This window comes from Oncorhynchus nerka, linkage group LG1 (assembly GCF_034236695.1).
Source record: "Oncorhynchus nerka isolate Pitt River linkage group LG1, Oner_Uvic_2.0, whole genome shotgun sequence".
NCBI lineage: Eukaryota > Metazoa > Chordata > Actinopteri > Salmoniformes > Salmonidae > Oncorhynchus > Oncorhynchus nerka.
In genome coordinates, this window is record NC_088396.1 from 9498972 (window position 1) to 9514635 (window position 15664).

Consider the following 15664-nt stretch of genomic DNA (forward strand, 5'->3'; position numbering starts at 1 on the left):
ACTAGGCAAGTCAGTTAAAGAACAAATTCTTATTTTCAATGACGGCCTAGAAACAGTAGGTTAACTGCCTGTTCAGGGGCAGAACAACAGATTTGTACCTTGTCAGCTCGGGGATTTGAACTTACAACCTTCCGTTTACTAGTCCAACGCTCTAACCACTAGGCTACCCTGCCGCCCCAGAAATGCTGTTTCCGTGTATCACAAATGTATCCATGAGTAGAAGATAATTAGGTTTCATATACACTTAAGGGCAGAACGCATTCACATCGAAAAGCATTGTGCAGGCGCTGGATAGCCTGACAGGAATCATGCCATCATTGTACATTGTGGCACAGAAGGGTCAGCAAGAGGTTTGTGACATCTACTACTGTCACAGGTAAGAGGGGAGGAGGGTGCGCCTCATACCTTCCATGCCGGCCTCATGCGGCGAGAAGATGCGTGCGTCTCCGCAGGGCGAGGTGCTGATGTAGAGGTGGAACTGGACGTTGTCCTTTAGCCGGTAGCCACGCTTGTCACAGCGCATGAAAATAGACTTCTGCTGCTCCTCCTTGTTGTTGCTAGGAGACAGAGGGTGAAAGGGGTGCAAAGTGTTGGCAGTGGCTCCAAATGTCACAGAAAATAAAAACAACTAAAAGAAATCAGCTGAAGCAAGAACAAAAAAAGGAATGCCATGCTGCAATTGAAGCAGCATTGCAACAGTGAACTCAATTTGACGACTAAATACAAATTCATCTTTTACTAGAACTTCATGATCCACTGAAGGCTTCAACAAAGAAGACTAATCAAAATGGGAGCCATTTTGTGTGTTTGTGTTTTCAATGGCCTAACTGCTCACCTTAGGAAGTGCTCTAGCTGGGCGTAGAGGTACCGGATCAGCGAGCGGCGGGCGATAATCTCTGCGTGGCAGTCGTTGAGTGCCAGGCCGCGGTCGCTCATGTACTCGCCATTGATGCACTTGGTGCCCGTGGAGACGCAGATCACTTGGGCCTCTTTCACGTCTGTGCCTGGGGGTGGGGATCAGAGAGGTTCAAAATTCACCTTTACATTCAATAAAAAGCCATTTGTGTTTATTGTTTATACTTTTCTATCATTATTCCATTTCATTGACATTTTATTGTATTTTTGATAAGGGACATGTAGGTTTTTAGAAATATGTGCATGTGTGTACTCGTGAAATTACATTTTTTGTAAATTGTATGGGGTAAATTAGGCTTACATAGCCAATGATAAACAGCAGCACCAGTCATGGACATGGACCCCTCAAAAGGAAGATTTTGATGTGCACCCTGATTGACAGGTGATGCTAAGAAGATGAATTTCCTCCCATCTACACACATTAGCCTCCTGCTGACAGTATGGCTGGGGTTTTATGGCCTGTACAAATCTAGTGGTGTACTGTTCGGCGGACACAGCAACGCTCCGAGGGTGGAGAACGTCAAGTTTTCCCATTAGGCGGAGTGATAAAGCGTACCCGTTGTCATGACAACCCCCGCCAGGACTTTCCGTCGCGCGTGGGGCGAGGTGAAGTTGTCCGTCAGCTCGCTGAACTTGTCCACCACCAGGCGAGAGACGGCGTCGGCGAGAACCTGTAGAGGTGAGACACGCAACACAACGAGCACAGGCTTCAGGTACAGGCTGCCTGTTTGGGAAATAGTTTATCCTTCTCAAATCCTTAAACATCAAAGCTCTAACTTAATACCTAAGACCAGCATCTAGGGGCAACTTCATCATATTCCACCACACGCACACATGCCAGAGTCAGCCATGTGGACTTACTAAGCAGAGTAGACATTATAGACCCTCAAGCACTAGTCGTCACCTGTCAGTGTATTCACATACACTATATACAAAAAAGTATGTGGAAACCTCTTGAATTAGTGGATTCGGCTTTGCTGACAGGTGTATAAAATCAAGCACACAGCCATGCAATCTCCATAGACAGACATTATTGAAAACTTTCAGTGACTTTTAACGTGGCACCCACCGTCATAGGATGCCACCTTTCCAACAAGTCAGTTTAACAAAAATGCTGCCCTGCTAGAGCTGCCTCCTCTGTCCTTGGTTGCAACACTCACTACCAAGTTCCAAACCAAATTCCAAACGTCAGCACAAGAACTGTTTGTCGGGAGCTTCATGAAATGGATTTCCATGGCCAAGCAGCATCACACAAGCCTAAGGCCACCATGTGCAATGCCAAGCATCGGCTGGAGTGGTGAAAAGCTTGCCGCCATTGGAGTCTAGAGCAGTGAAAAAGCGTTCTCTGAAGTGATGAATCACACGATCTGGCAGTCCGACAGACGAATCAGGTTTGGCAGATGACAGGAGAACGCTACCTGCCCCAGTGCATAGTGCCAACTGTAAAGTTTGGTGGAGGAGGAATAAAGGTCTGGGGCTGTTTTTCATGGTTCGGGCTAGGCCCCTTAGTTCCGGTGGAAAATTGGAGGGGAAATCTTAACACTACAGCATGCAATGACATTCTGGACAATTCTGTGCTTCCAACCTTGTGGCAACAGTTTGGAGAAGGCCCTTTCCTCTTTCAGCATGACAATGCACCTGTGAACAAAGCCAGGTCCATACATAAATGGTTTGTTGAGATCGATGTGGAAGAACTTGACTGGTCTGCACAGAGCCCTGACCTCAACCCCATTGAACACCTTTGGGATGAATTGGAAAGCCGACTGCGAGCCAGGCCTAATCGCCCAACATCAGTGCCCGACCTCACAAATGCTCTTGTAGCTGAATGGAAGCAAGTCCCTGCTTCAATGTTCCAACATCTAGTGGAAAGCCTTCCGAGAAGAGCGGAGGCTGTTTTAGCAGCAAAAGTGGGACCAACTCCATATTAATGCCGATGATTTTGGAATGAGATGTTCGACAAGCAGCTGTCTACATAGAATATTAAGAATATTAAGGATAGAAATGTGAGTTGTCCTCATTTGAGCCAAAAGTCTTATACAGTCGGCATATATAGAATCGAATCTCAGCAGGAACCTCGAATGGACTTAATGCATCTCTTTTCCTTGACAGTGGCCGTTCCTTTTGCTCGCTTTTATCCATTTACTAATACAGAGGAAAATGATTACAGCCAAGGAGAGGCGACGGCTGAATAGGCACAAATTAAAAAGATTAGTCCAAATATTACTTCCCCAGTACTTCAGAGTCACCCAGTTGGAGTGGGATAATTTGACTTCTGGGAATTGGTTGCAGGCAGCACTGAAACGCGTGGACGTCTGTGTTATCCGTCGTGGAACAAAACAGCCAGCCAAAAACAGTGAAACAATTCCATTCTGGCAATAAAAATGTACTCTATCACTCATGTTTTCCTGATTTTCCAATTAGCCCCCGTCCATATGGAGTGACCGCTTCAGCTGGGCTGAAGGTACATTTAATAAATATTAACCGACAGAGAATTAATAGACCAATTAGCGGGTGCAGCATCGTTGACACGAGCTGCCCGGGTTGAAGGAAGCAGACCGATGACAAGTGGAGCGAGAGTAAATAAAGAAAGTGGGGGGGACAATTGAAGCCGTTGACAGTGTGCCCCACAAGCTGCTTTCCTGTCCAGACGGCACTCTCTGCACGCACTGGCACGACTTTGACAAGTCACTTCTGTGATGAAAAATCCCAAACCAATCCCCATCCTCACTCCCCAATTCATATAAAACTGAACCAGCGCTAGGATATTGACAGTCTTTGGAAAGGGAGACCTTCTTTGAGCACCTGGGTTTACACTGCACCAAGCATTCCAAGTAGCAAAACTCAGTGTGGAGCCCTCCGTGTGAAAGTCACGAAGTGGTTACGGAGCACGCCTAGTGGAGTGCAAATCCAGCCTGAGGGAGGGCGTGGATCTAGATGCAGTCTGACTTCCAGCCACAACACCCCAATAAACCGCTACTGAGCCCTAGCCCTAACCACGGTCGTCATATTACATTTGAAGCACAATCACATTCGATATCGAAAGTGTTTCTCTTATACAAGAGTGTTAAAAACAACATCTTCAAGAAACAGTGCTTTTATAAACAAGTGATGTAAAACACGACTTAACTAAAAATCATTGTATTTCAAGTTTCTTATGGAATTAACCCCAACTCTAAACTCTGAGAAGCCCTGACAGTGCTTCAACTTAAATAGGTCCCACATCTAGGTACGAAATAGCCTGGACAGTCAATATTGTTTTTTTTTCAACACAACTCAAAAAAAAGCGATGCTAAATAAGATAGAGGTGTTCTCTCAGCTGCCGATTAGGGGAGCCCAATTAGGAGATGTGTAAATAGATGTCTCACATGTACACACAGCCGTTTCACCACTGAAGCACCGCACATTTTCATATCCTGTCTCATCTTCTATCATCCGTCGGGCCTGATCATTTCATCTACATTTTCAATGAATGTAAAATCCAGCGATGATTGGCAAGAGAACTGAACCTTCCAGTGGGGACTTTCATGAAGAGAATATTTCAAGATATGAGCTAGTAAAGGCATGCGACTGACACTGGGATTCTTTAGATTCGCTCGAACGCATTGCGATTACAAAGGCGTTCAGATGTTGTCGTTTGTAATATCTAGAAAGGATATCTAACTGAAATCAACAAGAGAGGGATATTGTTCATTCCAGTAGTGAAAATACCTCTGTGTCCTCAGAGCTTTCAAACTACATAAGCCTATTGTACATTTTCCCAGTTTAAAGTATGACATAAGAACTATTCTCAAACACTGAAATTCTCAGCAGATTGCTTTCTTTGACCAAAACATATCCAGATATTCCTCCCATTTAAAAAAATCCCAAATCACAACAGTGTTTGAGAAAGCCTTGCATAAGTGTTTTGGCTTCTGGGGAAGCTCTGATGCCTTTGCTCTGTGCCTGAAAAAATGACATGTAGAGTATAAAACACTCTTTCCCATTAAAAATGGTCAGTGACTGCAGATTCTATGTTCTATGTCCTGTTTTAAAAGGGCCTTGACTGGGGGCAGAGTTGGCTTGTTCAGAGGGACCTAGGTTTGGGAACTTACCTGGGGTAGGTGGAGCTGCAGTCCCTCTCTGGGGATGGGCTGTCGGGAGGGTGTCTGGTCCAGCTGCATGTTGAAGAGGGCTGAGAGGGCTGCCTGGGCGGCCCGGGCCTTGGCCAGCTTCTTGTTTCGTCCAGAGCCCTCAAACTGCTGTGAGTCCACCGACACCTGCATGACAAAGTTCTTGGCGTGGCTCTCACCGCTCTCCGACACAAAGTCGTACTTGAGGCCCGGCCTCAGCTCGTTGAGGATCATGACGGGATTCTTTCCGCTCGAGTTTGAGGTGAAGGAGGAGGGAGGGGGCAACGGTGCCTGGGCAAGGTTAGCACCTGGCGTGGAGGGCAGGGGATACTCTCCCAGCGAGTTTAAGGAGCTGCTGCCATTGGATCCCAGATAAAAGGAGTCCTCGGGTGGTGCGGGCGTCTCAAACCCATTGAAGAGCATGTCTGGGAAGTCGGCCTGATCGGATGTGAAGTCCGTGTTGACTGTCAGTGTCCGGCCCATAGCCAGGTGCGCCTCGGAGGCGTTGGGGAACTGGACAAAGGAGCGCAGGGCCTTTTCTGCCGCATTCAGCTTGGCCTTCTTCTTAGTCGGACCTGAGCCCTCGAACAGTTGACCGTTGACCTCAACAGTCATGACAAACACGGGAGCATGGACCGGACCTGTTTGAGACAGCAGCTTATACTGTAGCCCCGGCTTGATTTCATTCAGCTGCATAAGTGCATTTTTTGGTAGAACCGGGCCCGGTGTTTTCTTACGCTTCTTGGCCCGGAACTTGGACAGCGTGTGGCCATTGTTGCCCTCCTCTAGGGGGCGCTTCCTGCTGCCCCCGCCACTGCCATTGGGGAGCTGCTCGCCTACAGCTGCCCCCTCTTTGGAGGAGACGTTGTCCAGGTTACGGTTTTCCTTAACGTCGGTGCTGCTCGAACCTGCGGTGCCCAGAAAGAGTAACTTACAACGCCTTCGTTGCAGGATCTTGTAAATGTAAAATTTATAGATTCCTATATCACTCTTTGGAACTGACCTGGTGATGTGTGTTATCGTTATTTGGTAGTGAGGCTTAACTGATAATGCATTTAACGCAAAGGATCAAACATATATCTAAAAGGAAAATCCATTTAGAAATGACATTTGAGAAAAATAGCCTGAAGCACATGTCATAAATATAAATTGTAATATTGATAGGACAGTACATTCTTGGATTTTATAACATGGCAAGAGGGATTTCCATCTATACAATACATGCAATTATTACATCAATGGGGAAATCAGTGATGCGGAAATATTGTAAGAATCAGGCCAGCTTAACAACATAAACAGTGAGTTCCTATTCCTCTACATAAGAGAGAACTATTTGCGTTTCCTGGCCTTTTTGTCAGGGAGGGTTTTGGTTAATATTTGTCAGTTTAGGGAGGGATCAGGCGGAAAGATGTGGAAGAGTTGGGGTACGCACACACGCATATGCACACACTGATCTTTACTTTATGGGCAGATGTTATGACCTGTTCGTTCTGCCTTAATGATAGATTGGCGCTATATCCTAGAGTGCTGAGCTAGTACTTTAGCGCTCATTATAGTGGAATTGCAGCTGGAGAATATTGTAAGGAGCACACATCACCAGGTCCTGTTGGCAAAGTGGACGGAATGTTGGCAAAATTTTCATTTATAACATCCTCCAGCAAAGGCTTGATAGGTTACTCCTTTCGGAACTCAGGGGAGAGAGAACCGGCAGTGCAAATGAAAGGGTTTAGTTGGAGGATGGAGGGTGCAGGGAAGAGTGCGAGGTGGAGTTTGGGTATCATAAGATGCAGGCAGAAAGGAAAGAAAAGGAGGGAGAAGGAAAAAAACAGCAAGGAAAAAGGACACAAGGCCAACAAAGTCTGACGAGGATGGCAGGGTCCAACCTGAGATTTGGTGCCAGTATCAGAACGCTTTTAGATCCACTCATGTCATCTTTATACAACCTCATTTCTATGATATCTGTTATTTGCCTCTTGGTAACACAGAGCTCTACTTAAGAAAATCAAAGTATGAAACCAAAATATATTATATTAATGCATTTTCAAACGAGATGAACTACATAAGAGGCTAAAGGTTTCTGAAATTGTGAGTCTCTGTCGGGGTTTCCGACGACTCCTGAACAACACAGAATCCTTAGCTTCTGACAGGTGGCGATGTTCGTCAAGTTTCTGCACACTAAAATGCATCCCAGAAACAAGACAAAACATAGCAATCCTGCTCTCACGTGATTCCCAATTCTCTTCTATATATAGACTAATATATATCCTCCTTATAATGTGTGCCACTCAAAATGCATATGTGCGTTAATATATACAGTTGAAGTCGGAAGTTTACATACACCTTAGCCAAATACATATACTCTGTTTTTCACAATTCATGACATTTAATCCTAGTAAAAATTCCCTGTCTTAGGTAAGTTAGGATCATCACTTTATTTTAAGAATGTGAAATGTAAGAAAAATAGTAGAGAATGATTTACTTCAGCTTTTATTTCTTTCATCACATTCCCAGTGGGTCAGAAGTTAACATACACTCAATTAGTATTTGGTAGCATTGCCTTGAAATTGTTTAACTTAAGTTGGGTGAATTGTGACCCATTAAGTTGGGTGAATATTGTCCCATTCCTCCTGACAGAGCTGGTGTAAATGAGTCAGGTTTGTAGGCATCCTTGCTCAAACACACTTTTTCAGTTCTGCCCACACATTTTCTACAGGATTGAGGTCAGAGCGTTGTGATGGCCACTCCAATACCTTGACTTTGTTGTCCTTAAGTCATTTTGCCACAACTTTGGAAGTATGCTTGGGGTCATTGTCCATTTGGAAGACCCATTTGCGACCAAGCTTTAACTTCCTGACTGATGTCTTGAGATGTTGCTTCAATATTTCCACATAATTTTCCTACCTCATGATGCCATCTATTTTGTGAAGTGCACCAGTCCCTCCTGCAGCAAAGCAGACCCACAACATGATGCTGCCACCCCCGTGCTTCACGGTTGGGATGGTGTTCTTCGGCTTGCAAGCCTCCCCCTTTTACTTCCAAACATAACGATGGTCATTATGGCCAAAAAGTTATATTTTTGTTTCATCAGACCAGAGGACATTTCTCCAAAAAGTACAATCTTTGTCCACATGTGCAGTTTCAAACCGTAGTCTGGCTTTTTATGGCGGTTTTGGAGCAGTGGCTTCTTCCTTGCTGAGCGGCCTTTCAGGTTATGTCAATATAGGTCTCGTTTTACTGTGGATGTAGATACTTTTGTACCTGTTTCCTCCAGCATCTTCACAAGGTCCTTTGCTGTTCTGGGATTGATTTGCACTTTTCGTACCAAAGTACATTCATCTCTAGGAGACAGAAGGCGTCTCCTTCCTGAGCGGTATGACGGCAGCGTGGTCCCATGGTGTTTATACTTGCGTACTATTGTTTGTACAGATGAAGGTGGTACCTTCAGGCATTTGGAAATTGCTCCCAAGGATGAACCAGACTTGTGGAGGTCTACAACTGATATCTTTTGATTTTCCCATGATGTCAAGCAAATAGGCACTGGGTTTGAAGGTAAGCCTGGATATACATCCACAGGTACACCTCCAAATGACTCAAATGATGTCAATTAGTAGCGTCTAAAGCCATGACATAATTTTCTGGAATTTTCCAAGCTGTTTAGAGGCACAGTCAGCTTAGTGTATGTAAACTTCTGACCCATTGGAATTGTAATAGTTGCGAATTATAATTGAAATAATCTGTCTGTAAACAATTGTTGGAAAAATGACTTGTGTCATGCACAAAGTAGATGTCCTAACCGACTTGCCAAAACTATAGTTTGTAAACAAGACATTTTTGGAGTGGTTGAAAAACGAGTTTTAATGACTTTAATGTAAGTGTATGCAAACTTCCGACTTCAACTATATATTAGTGTAACATGGATGTGTTTGAGTGGGAGGAGGTCTTGAAGTGGGGAGTATCATTGTCACATACAGAATACATACAGTACAGAATAATGGACTCTGGGGTAACCATGCACAAGCCAGGCAGGAAGGAATCTTAACAAGGGTGTGTGTGGGATGGTTGTGGAAACAAGTACAGAGGAGAATGACCAAAGGCATGAATACTGTCAAATGAAGAAGTGGCTTTTGCCATTTTCTAAAAAGAAGGGAATTTGATAGGAGCGGGTTGTGAAAATGATCACACGAAAATATAGCATGGAGAGGAGACATTCTCATCTATTTTGATGGATGGATTAATTTCAGAGTATTATTCAAAGAATTGTTCATAGTAAGATTGGCAGTGGTAAAAGGAGTGGTCATGGGATTACATGAAATTGCTGACTTGATGAGTCAATTAATATTTAATGACTTTTATTGCAGTATAGCCACAGAAGACTGAAGCGTCTCGTCGATTTCAGTGGAGTACTTTCATAATCTTTTTAGGCTTATGCCTCTCTCAATGTACAGTATCCTGAAAATGTCAGTGAGAATATCCGTGGGTATGTTTGGAAGACTGTTTTTCAAACTGGTACGAATGTGAGCATAGACCGAGTATACAAAAATAGATGATCTGGTCCTGGTGTTCAAGTAAATGACACATTTCCATTGCTCAGAGAAATATTTCTGTGTACACGTAGCTATCTTGAAAGCAGTTCCAGTATCAGAACTCCATGAAATGTTCCCCTCTGCCTTGAGTCAGTTGCTGGCGCTTTGGAAAAATGTCCCCTAAGAGTTGGATTGATATTGAACTTCATTACATACCTGCTTATCAGGGGAAATCTAAATACGGAAACGGGCCGATTGGAATGAAGGATCTTAAGGTTACATTGTCAGAGGTCTTCAGTGTGAAACCGGTGAGTGACTACAATGGTAACCATCCATTTAATCATGGGATTAGGGCAGGCAGCCATTTTCTTCTGTCTGTTCAGAGTGGTGGGGATGTAGGGACAGACACTCAATTCATAGGCTTGGCTGCTGGAGCTCAGGGCTCAGATTCCTTCAAAAATGTCCAATTAAATTTGAATATGTGAGGGAGGCTGAAAGTTTTTAAGGGTGTGCATAGAGCAATATAAGTTGAATCCAATGACATTTATTAAAGTTTTTGTGGTGGGAATATCGAGTTCTGCAGTTTTGTATATGCACTGTGTGTGTGTGTCCTTTGTGTGTGTGTGTCCTTTGTATGTGTGTGTGTCTAGGCAGGGGATCAGGTAAGGGAATAAATGGACAGCCAGACAGACAATTTGACAAAGAGACAGACAGACTCACTCATGTTCTCCTCTTCATCCACGTCCATGGTGAAGAGCTTCTGCTGGGCCCGGGGCTGCCTAGCTCCGGCTCCACCTGAGAACAACACGAGAGGATGGGACGGCCAGTCAAACTCAACCTACTGTAGATGTCTCCACCACAACTAACACACGGGCCCATGTGCACACACAAACAAGTATAACTATAATAGAGGGGACCAAATGTTGGGGAAATGTCAGGGTCTCCTCCTTACGGGCAAGGGCTGCTGAAAGTGTATAAAAATCTAAATATTCATATGTACACACACAAACACACACACAGTGTGTTGAGATGAAAATGACACAGCCAGGTTAAGCTTACGGTGAGTGTATAAATATTCAGAGGTGGAAACTAATCTGGACGAGAGAGGAGAGGGGGCCCGGTGCTGACAGGTCGTAATAGTCGGGAGCAGTCTATTGTGACTTTAATATCCGTCCGATTAGACCTCATTTCCAGCTGCCTGCCGGGAAATATACAGCTATTGACATGGACAGGCCTTTTAGTTGGGCGTGACACACACAGCCATTTATCCTCCAGTAGAAAATGCACTACAGTACACAGACAGTTGTACAGTACAGCAAAGCCAATGGATTTCTAGCCGAGCAGAATTGGGTTCATGCACTTGGTATTTGTGCGAGATGGTTCTCCGCAGGTGAATGCAGCTTCTGGCAATCAGTCATCAAGGAAAAACCTGGAATCTATATACAGATCTTTACTGAGATCATACTGAAATCTTTATGTCACTGATCAAGAATACGCAGTAGAACGGAAGGGTGACCTGTGAGCACTAAATACCTCAAGAGGAACATGATCTACAATCAGCAGTCATTATTTATTTCTCTGAGGACATTCAAAAACGAAGAAAAACTAAAATGTCAGAACCTTTTAAATGAATTGACGTAGCATTTGTTATAAGGTTGTTTATTAACAAATTTGATGATTTATTTTATTATTATTATTATTTTATTACCACAAAGTTTACATCAATAACATTTGGAAACAACCTTCCAATTCCAGTCTTACATGATGTAGTGTTGATCTTGAACATAGCCCCGATCCAGGCCCAGATATGAACATCCAAGGGAGGGGTTAGTTTGTCTCTGGTCTAGAAAACAATGCTCTTTGTTAATAATCACATTATCTCATGGGATTTGTTTTCTTCTGTAATCTAGTTTGTTTTCCCCCCAGTCCAACAAGTTTCCCCCCAGTCCAACAAGTTTCCCCCCAGTCCAACAAGCTTTCTCCAGTCCAATGTGCTAGTTGTCAGTCTTGGGGCATCTATGTAACCTAAGGGGGAAATTCTGTGTACCACACATTTAGAACAGTTGTCCTTCCATGGAACCACTTGGACTAGAACTTCAACGACTAGAAAATATCATAGAAGATTTGATATTATCCATTTAGTCATTTTGAGTCAATACAAATGTTTCTTTTAAAATGACTCCGTATCTGACTTTTTCGGAATCGTTAGTTCGGCGGACTTCTGCGCTTGTGTATATTCACTACTTTACGCTTAGAGAACAAGTTACTGAGTCGAATGGTGCTTGTTAAATAAAGTTAGATCAAAGCTAAATCAATGTCTGCAAGATCACATAATGATAGTAGTCCACATAACAGAACCAAATATAATAGCAAAGTATAACGTTATCGTAAGACAAAAACACCACTGCATTTTTCTCTCAATTGGCCAAAACTCAACATTGTGCGCACCTAGGCAAAATACACAGGGAGGCTATGCTACAGGTAACGCCTACTCTAACATTCGCTCACTGTACATCATTCAATACAACACTGTAGGCTACAATGAAACAACCCTGTCTCTCAATAATATTTACAATGCATATCCCCATGAAACGGATTGAGATCAAATGGCTGCAGATGCTGCATGGACGTTTCACCGGTAAAACTTGAAGGATTATCAATCACGATTGAATGAGGTGCGTTTTTGGCATTCTGTTACGTAGAAAACTATCATTATGTGATCTTGCAGACATTGATTCAGCTTTGATCTAACTTTATTAAACAAGCACCGTTCACCCGAGTAGCCAGTTCTCCAAGAGTATACTATAAAATATACAAATACGCAGAACCTTGCACAGACACAGGACTTTAAAATAACTCCCTAGTTGTCAAGAAGTGAGTGGAACCGGAAACACACATACGGCACATGATCGGCAGTCTAAGATCACGGTCACTCTGGAAACCACAGACAAGAACAGCTGAGAGACAAGAAAAGTGAAGCAGGTGTGCAGAAATCATGACGAACCCCGAGGAGAGAGAGCGAGCTGTGATGAAGTATGACAGGGAGAAGACTGTGCTGAATCTAGCTCTCTGCCTTGGTCCCATGCACCATTCCTCACAGCGGACACTTTCTTAAGCTAAACTAAATGGCCTAATTAATCTTGGCTTATGGTGGGTGACAGCAAATGGGCTAGCACAAATATTACCCTATTAAAGACTCATATTCCGCCCCATAATTGAAAATGAAAAGGGGGGGGTTAGTTGGGGGGAGGGGAGTTAGTTGGGGGGGGGGATCATTTGTCTCAGGTAGCCTAGCCAAACTACAGCCACGTGTCCATCCTTCGTCCAATGATCCCCCTTGCTTCCTGCACCTCCCCACCATCTATTCTATTCCACTCGAAGGTCTAAGTGCTAAATGCCTGTTTGGATATTACAGGTTGGTAGATTTGCCCATTTAGGCTGGCTGGTGCACCCGTCGCTTTTGATTTGAGGTCCCGGAGCCGTCTCGCCTCTTGGCTCATGAATCGGTTAGCAGCCATGAGATCGGAGCCAATCTACGAGCGGTGCATCTACAGCGTTCACAAAAACCTGGCTGAGGGAAAGGGAGGATGAAATCCAGTGGTGAGTTCGGGCTGTGTGATCACCAAGGCAGAACCAGAAGCCTGTCTGGTCAGTGGTCATTGAGACTCACTAGCTAATTAGTCAACCTGCAGATGATCTGAGGGAAACGTCTGTTAGGACATTCGCGGCGCCTCTTCATGCCTCAGTAGCCAGCTGAAGGTGGCCAGGCCAGGGTAGCAGTGTGCTAACTGGTCAGCTCGGCCCTGGATAGAGCCAGTACTGGCACAGCTGCTTTTTGTGTTTGGCCTTTGTGTTTGCCCACAGTCAAATCACAGAGGCTGCATTTAACCAGCTGCTTTTCTTTCCGCTCCACACAGGTCAGCGGCTATTAAAGCCATTGAAATAGAGAGGGGTATCCTGACCAGGTCTCAACTCCCATACCAGATTTAAACAGCAACTGCCGTTAAAAAGCAACAAATCCCTTTGAAAATGGCCCATGTGGCATCAATATAAGTCAGAAGCAGTTATTCTAGTGTCAAAACTGACTACAAAGTGTAAATAGGATGAATTTGGTCCTAAAATTAGTCTAAAATGGAGGTTGGAACATCCATACGGCACAACGGGTAAATGAAGGTTGGGTTTTGATTTGATGATGTCCATTTGCCATTAACATGATGTGAACAGCTGCAGTGATTGGTCTCTATCCAATAGCATAGACAGTGAGATAGACCTGCCCAGCAGCTCAGACTTTGTTTACACAAGACAACATGTCACACATTTTTTTTACTTGAGAAATACTGCACCAAACAACCTTAGTTAGATGTAAAATTGCACAACTAAAACATCCTCGGCAAAAACCACAAAATGAACTACGGATTTCTTAAGTTATCTTCGATTCATTCTGGGTATTTTGAAAAAGTGAAAAAACCATCATTAACCAAACGCGGAATCGGTCAGGAAACACACCTCCAAGACTGAAATCTTGTTTTTCTAATGAGCAACAAAAACACACACGTGCCAATCGGTGTGTTCAGTGGCTCTTTAAAGAGAGATTCCTTCCAAAGTTCTACAATTCAATGGAATGTTCTTTAGCATTCAAATTAGTGTCAGTGATTATCCTGTCCTGTAAATGTTCCACTCTGGCTGTGGAAAATAAGGGAGGAGAGTCATTGATGCAATAATTGACGACACAACTAGAACTATTGCCATAACAATTTAGGTGAAGAACAATGTTAACGTCAGTGAAATACCCTTCAGTCTCCACGCTAAAGATGTGCGGCTGACCAAGTAGATCCATTATGCAGTCGGGTTTGAGTTCTTGCGTTGCATTGTGCTCCTCTTTGTTTTTAATCCTCGTGCCCAAACGATACCCAATCCCACAAGTTGTGAATGTGGCTGGTTTCAGAAGTATTTCAGAGTGGATGGTTGGGCCAAGGGAGGGAGAGAAAAGACGAGAAAACTCAAATTCAATCTCGACAGCGTGAGGGACTGAGGGAAATAAGGTGTTTTGATTTGTCTTTCATCCTTCGCTTTCTCTGCGGTGGAGTGATAGCATGGCGCTTCCGTGGAGGGAGCCCCGGCCGCCTGAACAGACGAGAGGGTAAGGGGGATGGAGAAGAGGGGTGGGAGGGAGTGAGGGAAGAGAAATAGAAAATGCAATCCTATTCCCGGTAAAAGAGAATCATTATCTCTCCTAAAACAGCGAGTGCAGGACTGGCCTGTCGCTGATAGAAAGTGGGAGGCAAACAGTCCAGCCAAACACTGATGGAGGTTGAGTGATGGGGGATTGAGAGGAGGAGTAACTTAATAGGAAGTGAGCATGAAGGCTGAGGTTCATGAAAAGAAGTTAATTTCTGTCCGGTAAAACCAACTTCCTTCATACCTTAAGGCAACAGGCAAAGAGGTCCAACAAGTTTGCAATTCACATCTACAGTACCATCCATAATGGAAAAGCTCAATGTATACATTTCTATGGGCATATTTACAGGAGAAAAAAAGGTCTGCAACCTGTAACCACAAAGCAGAACATTATTTACAGCCTTACAGGAGCATTGGCAGTGGCATAGGGGTAAATGGTCCAATGAAAGGGTGTTTTTTGATTGATCCACTGACAAGGTGATGGCTTGTGATTGGTCTACTGACAATTTGATTGTTTTTTATTGGTCCAATGACAGGAAAGCTCAGGTCAGGGGCTCTCTCCATGAAGCACCACATTGTAATTCACCCTAAATGGCTTGCTCTTTATTTTGATTGAGCAACGAGGCACATAGCACTTAGGTAACGCCACCTTTTACCTGGATTCCATCACCTCTCTATCTAACTGTAATTTCCTGTAGGCTAAATCAAAACAACCTTTCTGAGGAAAAAAAAACACAGAAGACAGAAGAAACTAGCAGAATTCTGACAAATGTCTCCAAACATAAGCCACTTTCAAAGATCCTGCTCTGCCACAGCTTTTTGTTGGAGAGGAGAATTCTTCTCTGAAGGCGGCAACGCGGCCTAGTGGTTAAGAGGATTGGGCCAGTAACTGAAAGGTCACTTGTTTGCATCCCCGAGCCAACTAGGTGAAAAATCTGT

The 15664-nt window shown here is 44.0% G+C and overlaps 1 protein-coding gene across 4 annotated transcripts in view; it reads right to left on the minus strand.

Moving 5' to 3' along the window:
- Positions 1-15664, minus strand: part of adarb1b (adenosine deaminase RNA specific B1b) — a 171360-nt gene that overhangs the window by 12537 nt on the left and 143159 nt on the right. For all 4 annotated transcript variants that reach the window (XM_029670927.2, XM_065001522.1, XM_029670844.2 and 1 more), the window contains 5 exons: positions 10268-10342; positions 5007-5932; positions 1472-1586; positions 836-1004; positions 406-557 (listed from right to left, as the gene is read on the minus strand). In XM_029670927.2, the coding sequence (XP_029526787.1) occupies positions 406-557; positions 836-1004; positions 1472-1586; positions 5007-5932; positions 10268-10295 (1390 nt within the window). In that variant the 5' untranslated portion in view covers positions 10296-10342. The remainder of the gene's footprint in view (positions 1-405; positions 558-835; positions 1005-1471; positions 1587-5006; positions 5933-10267; positions 10343-15664) is intronic.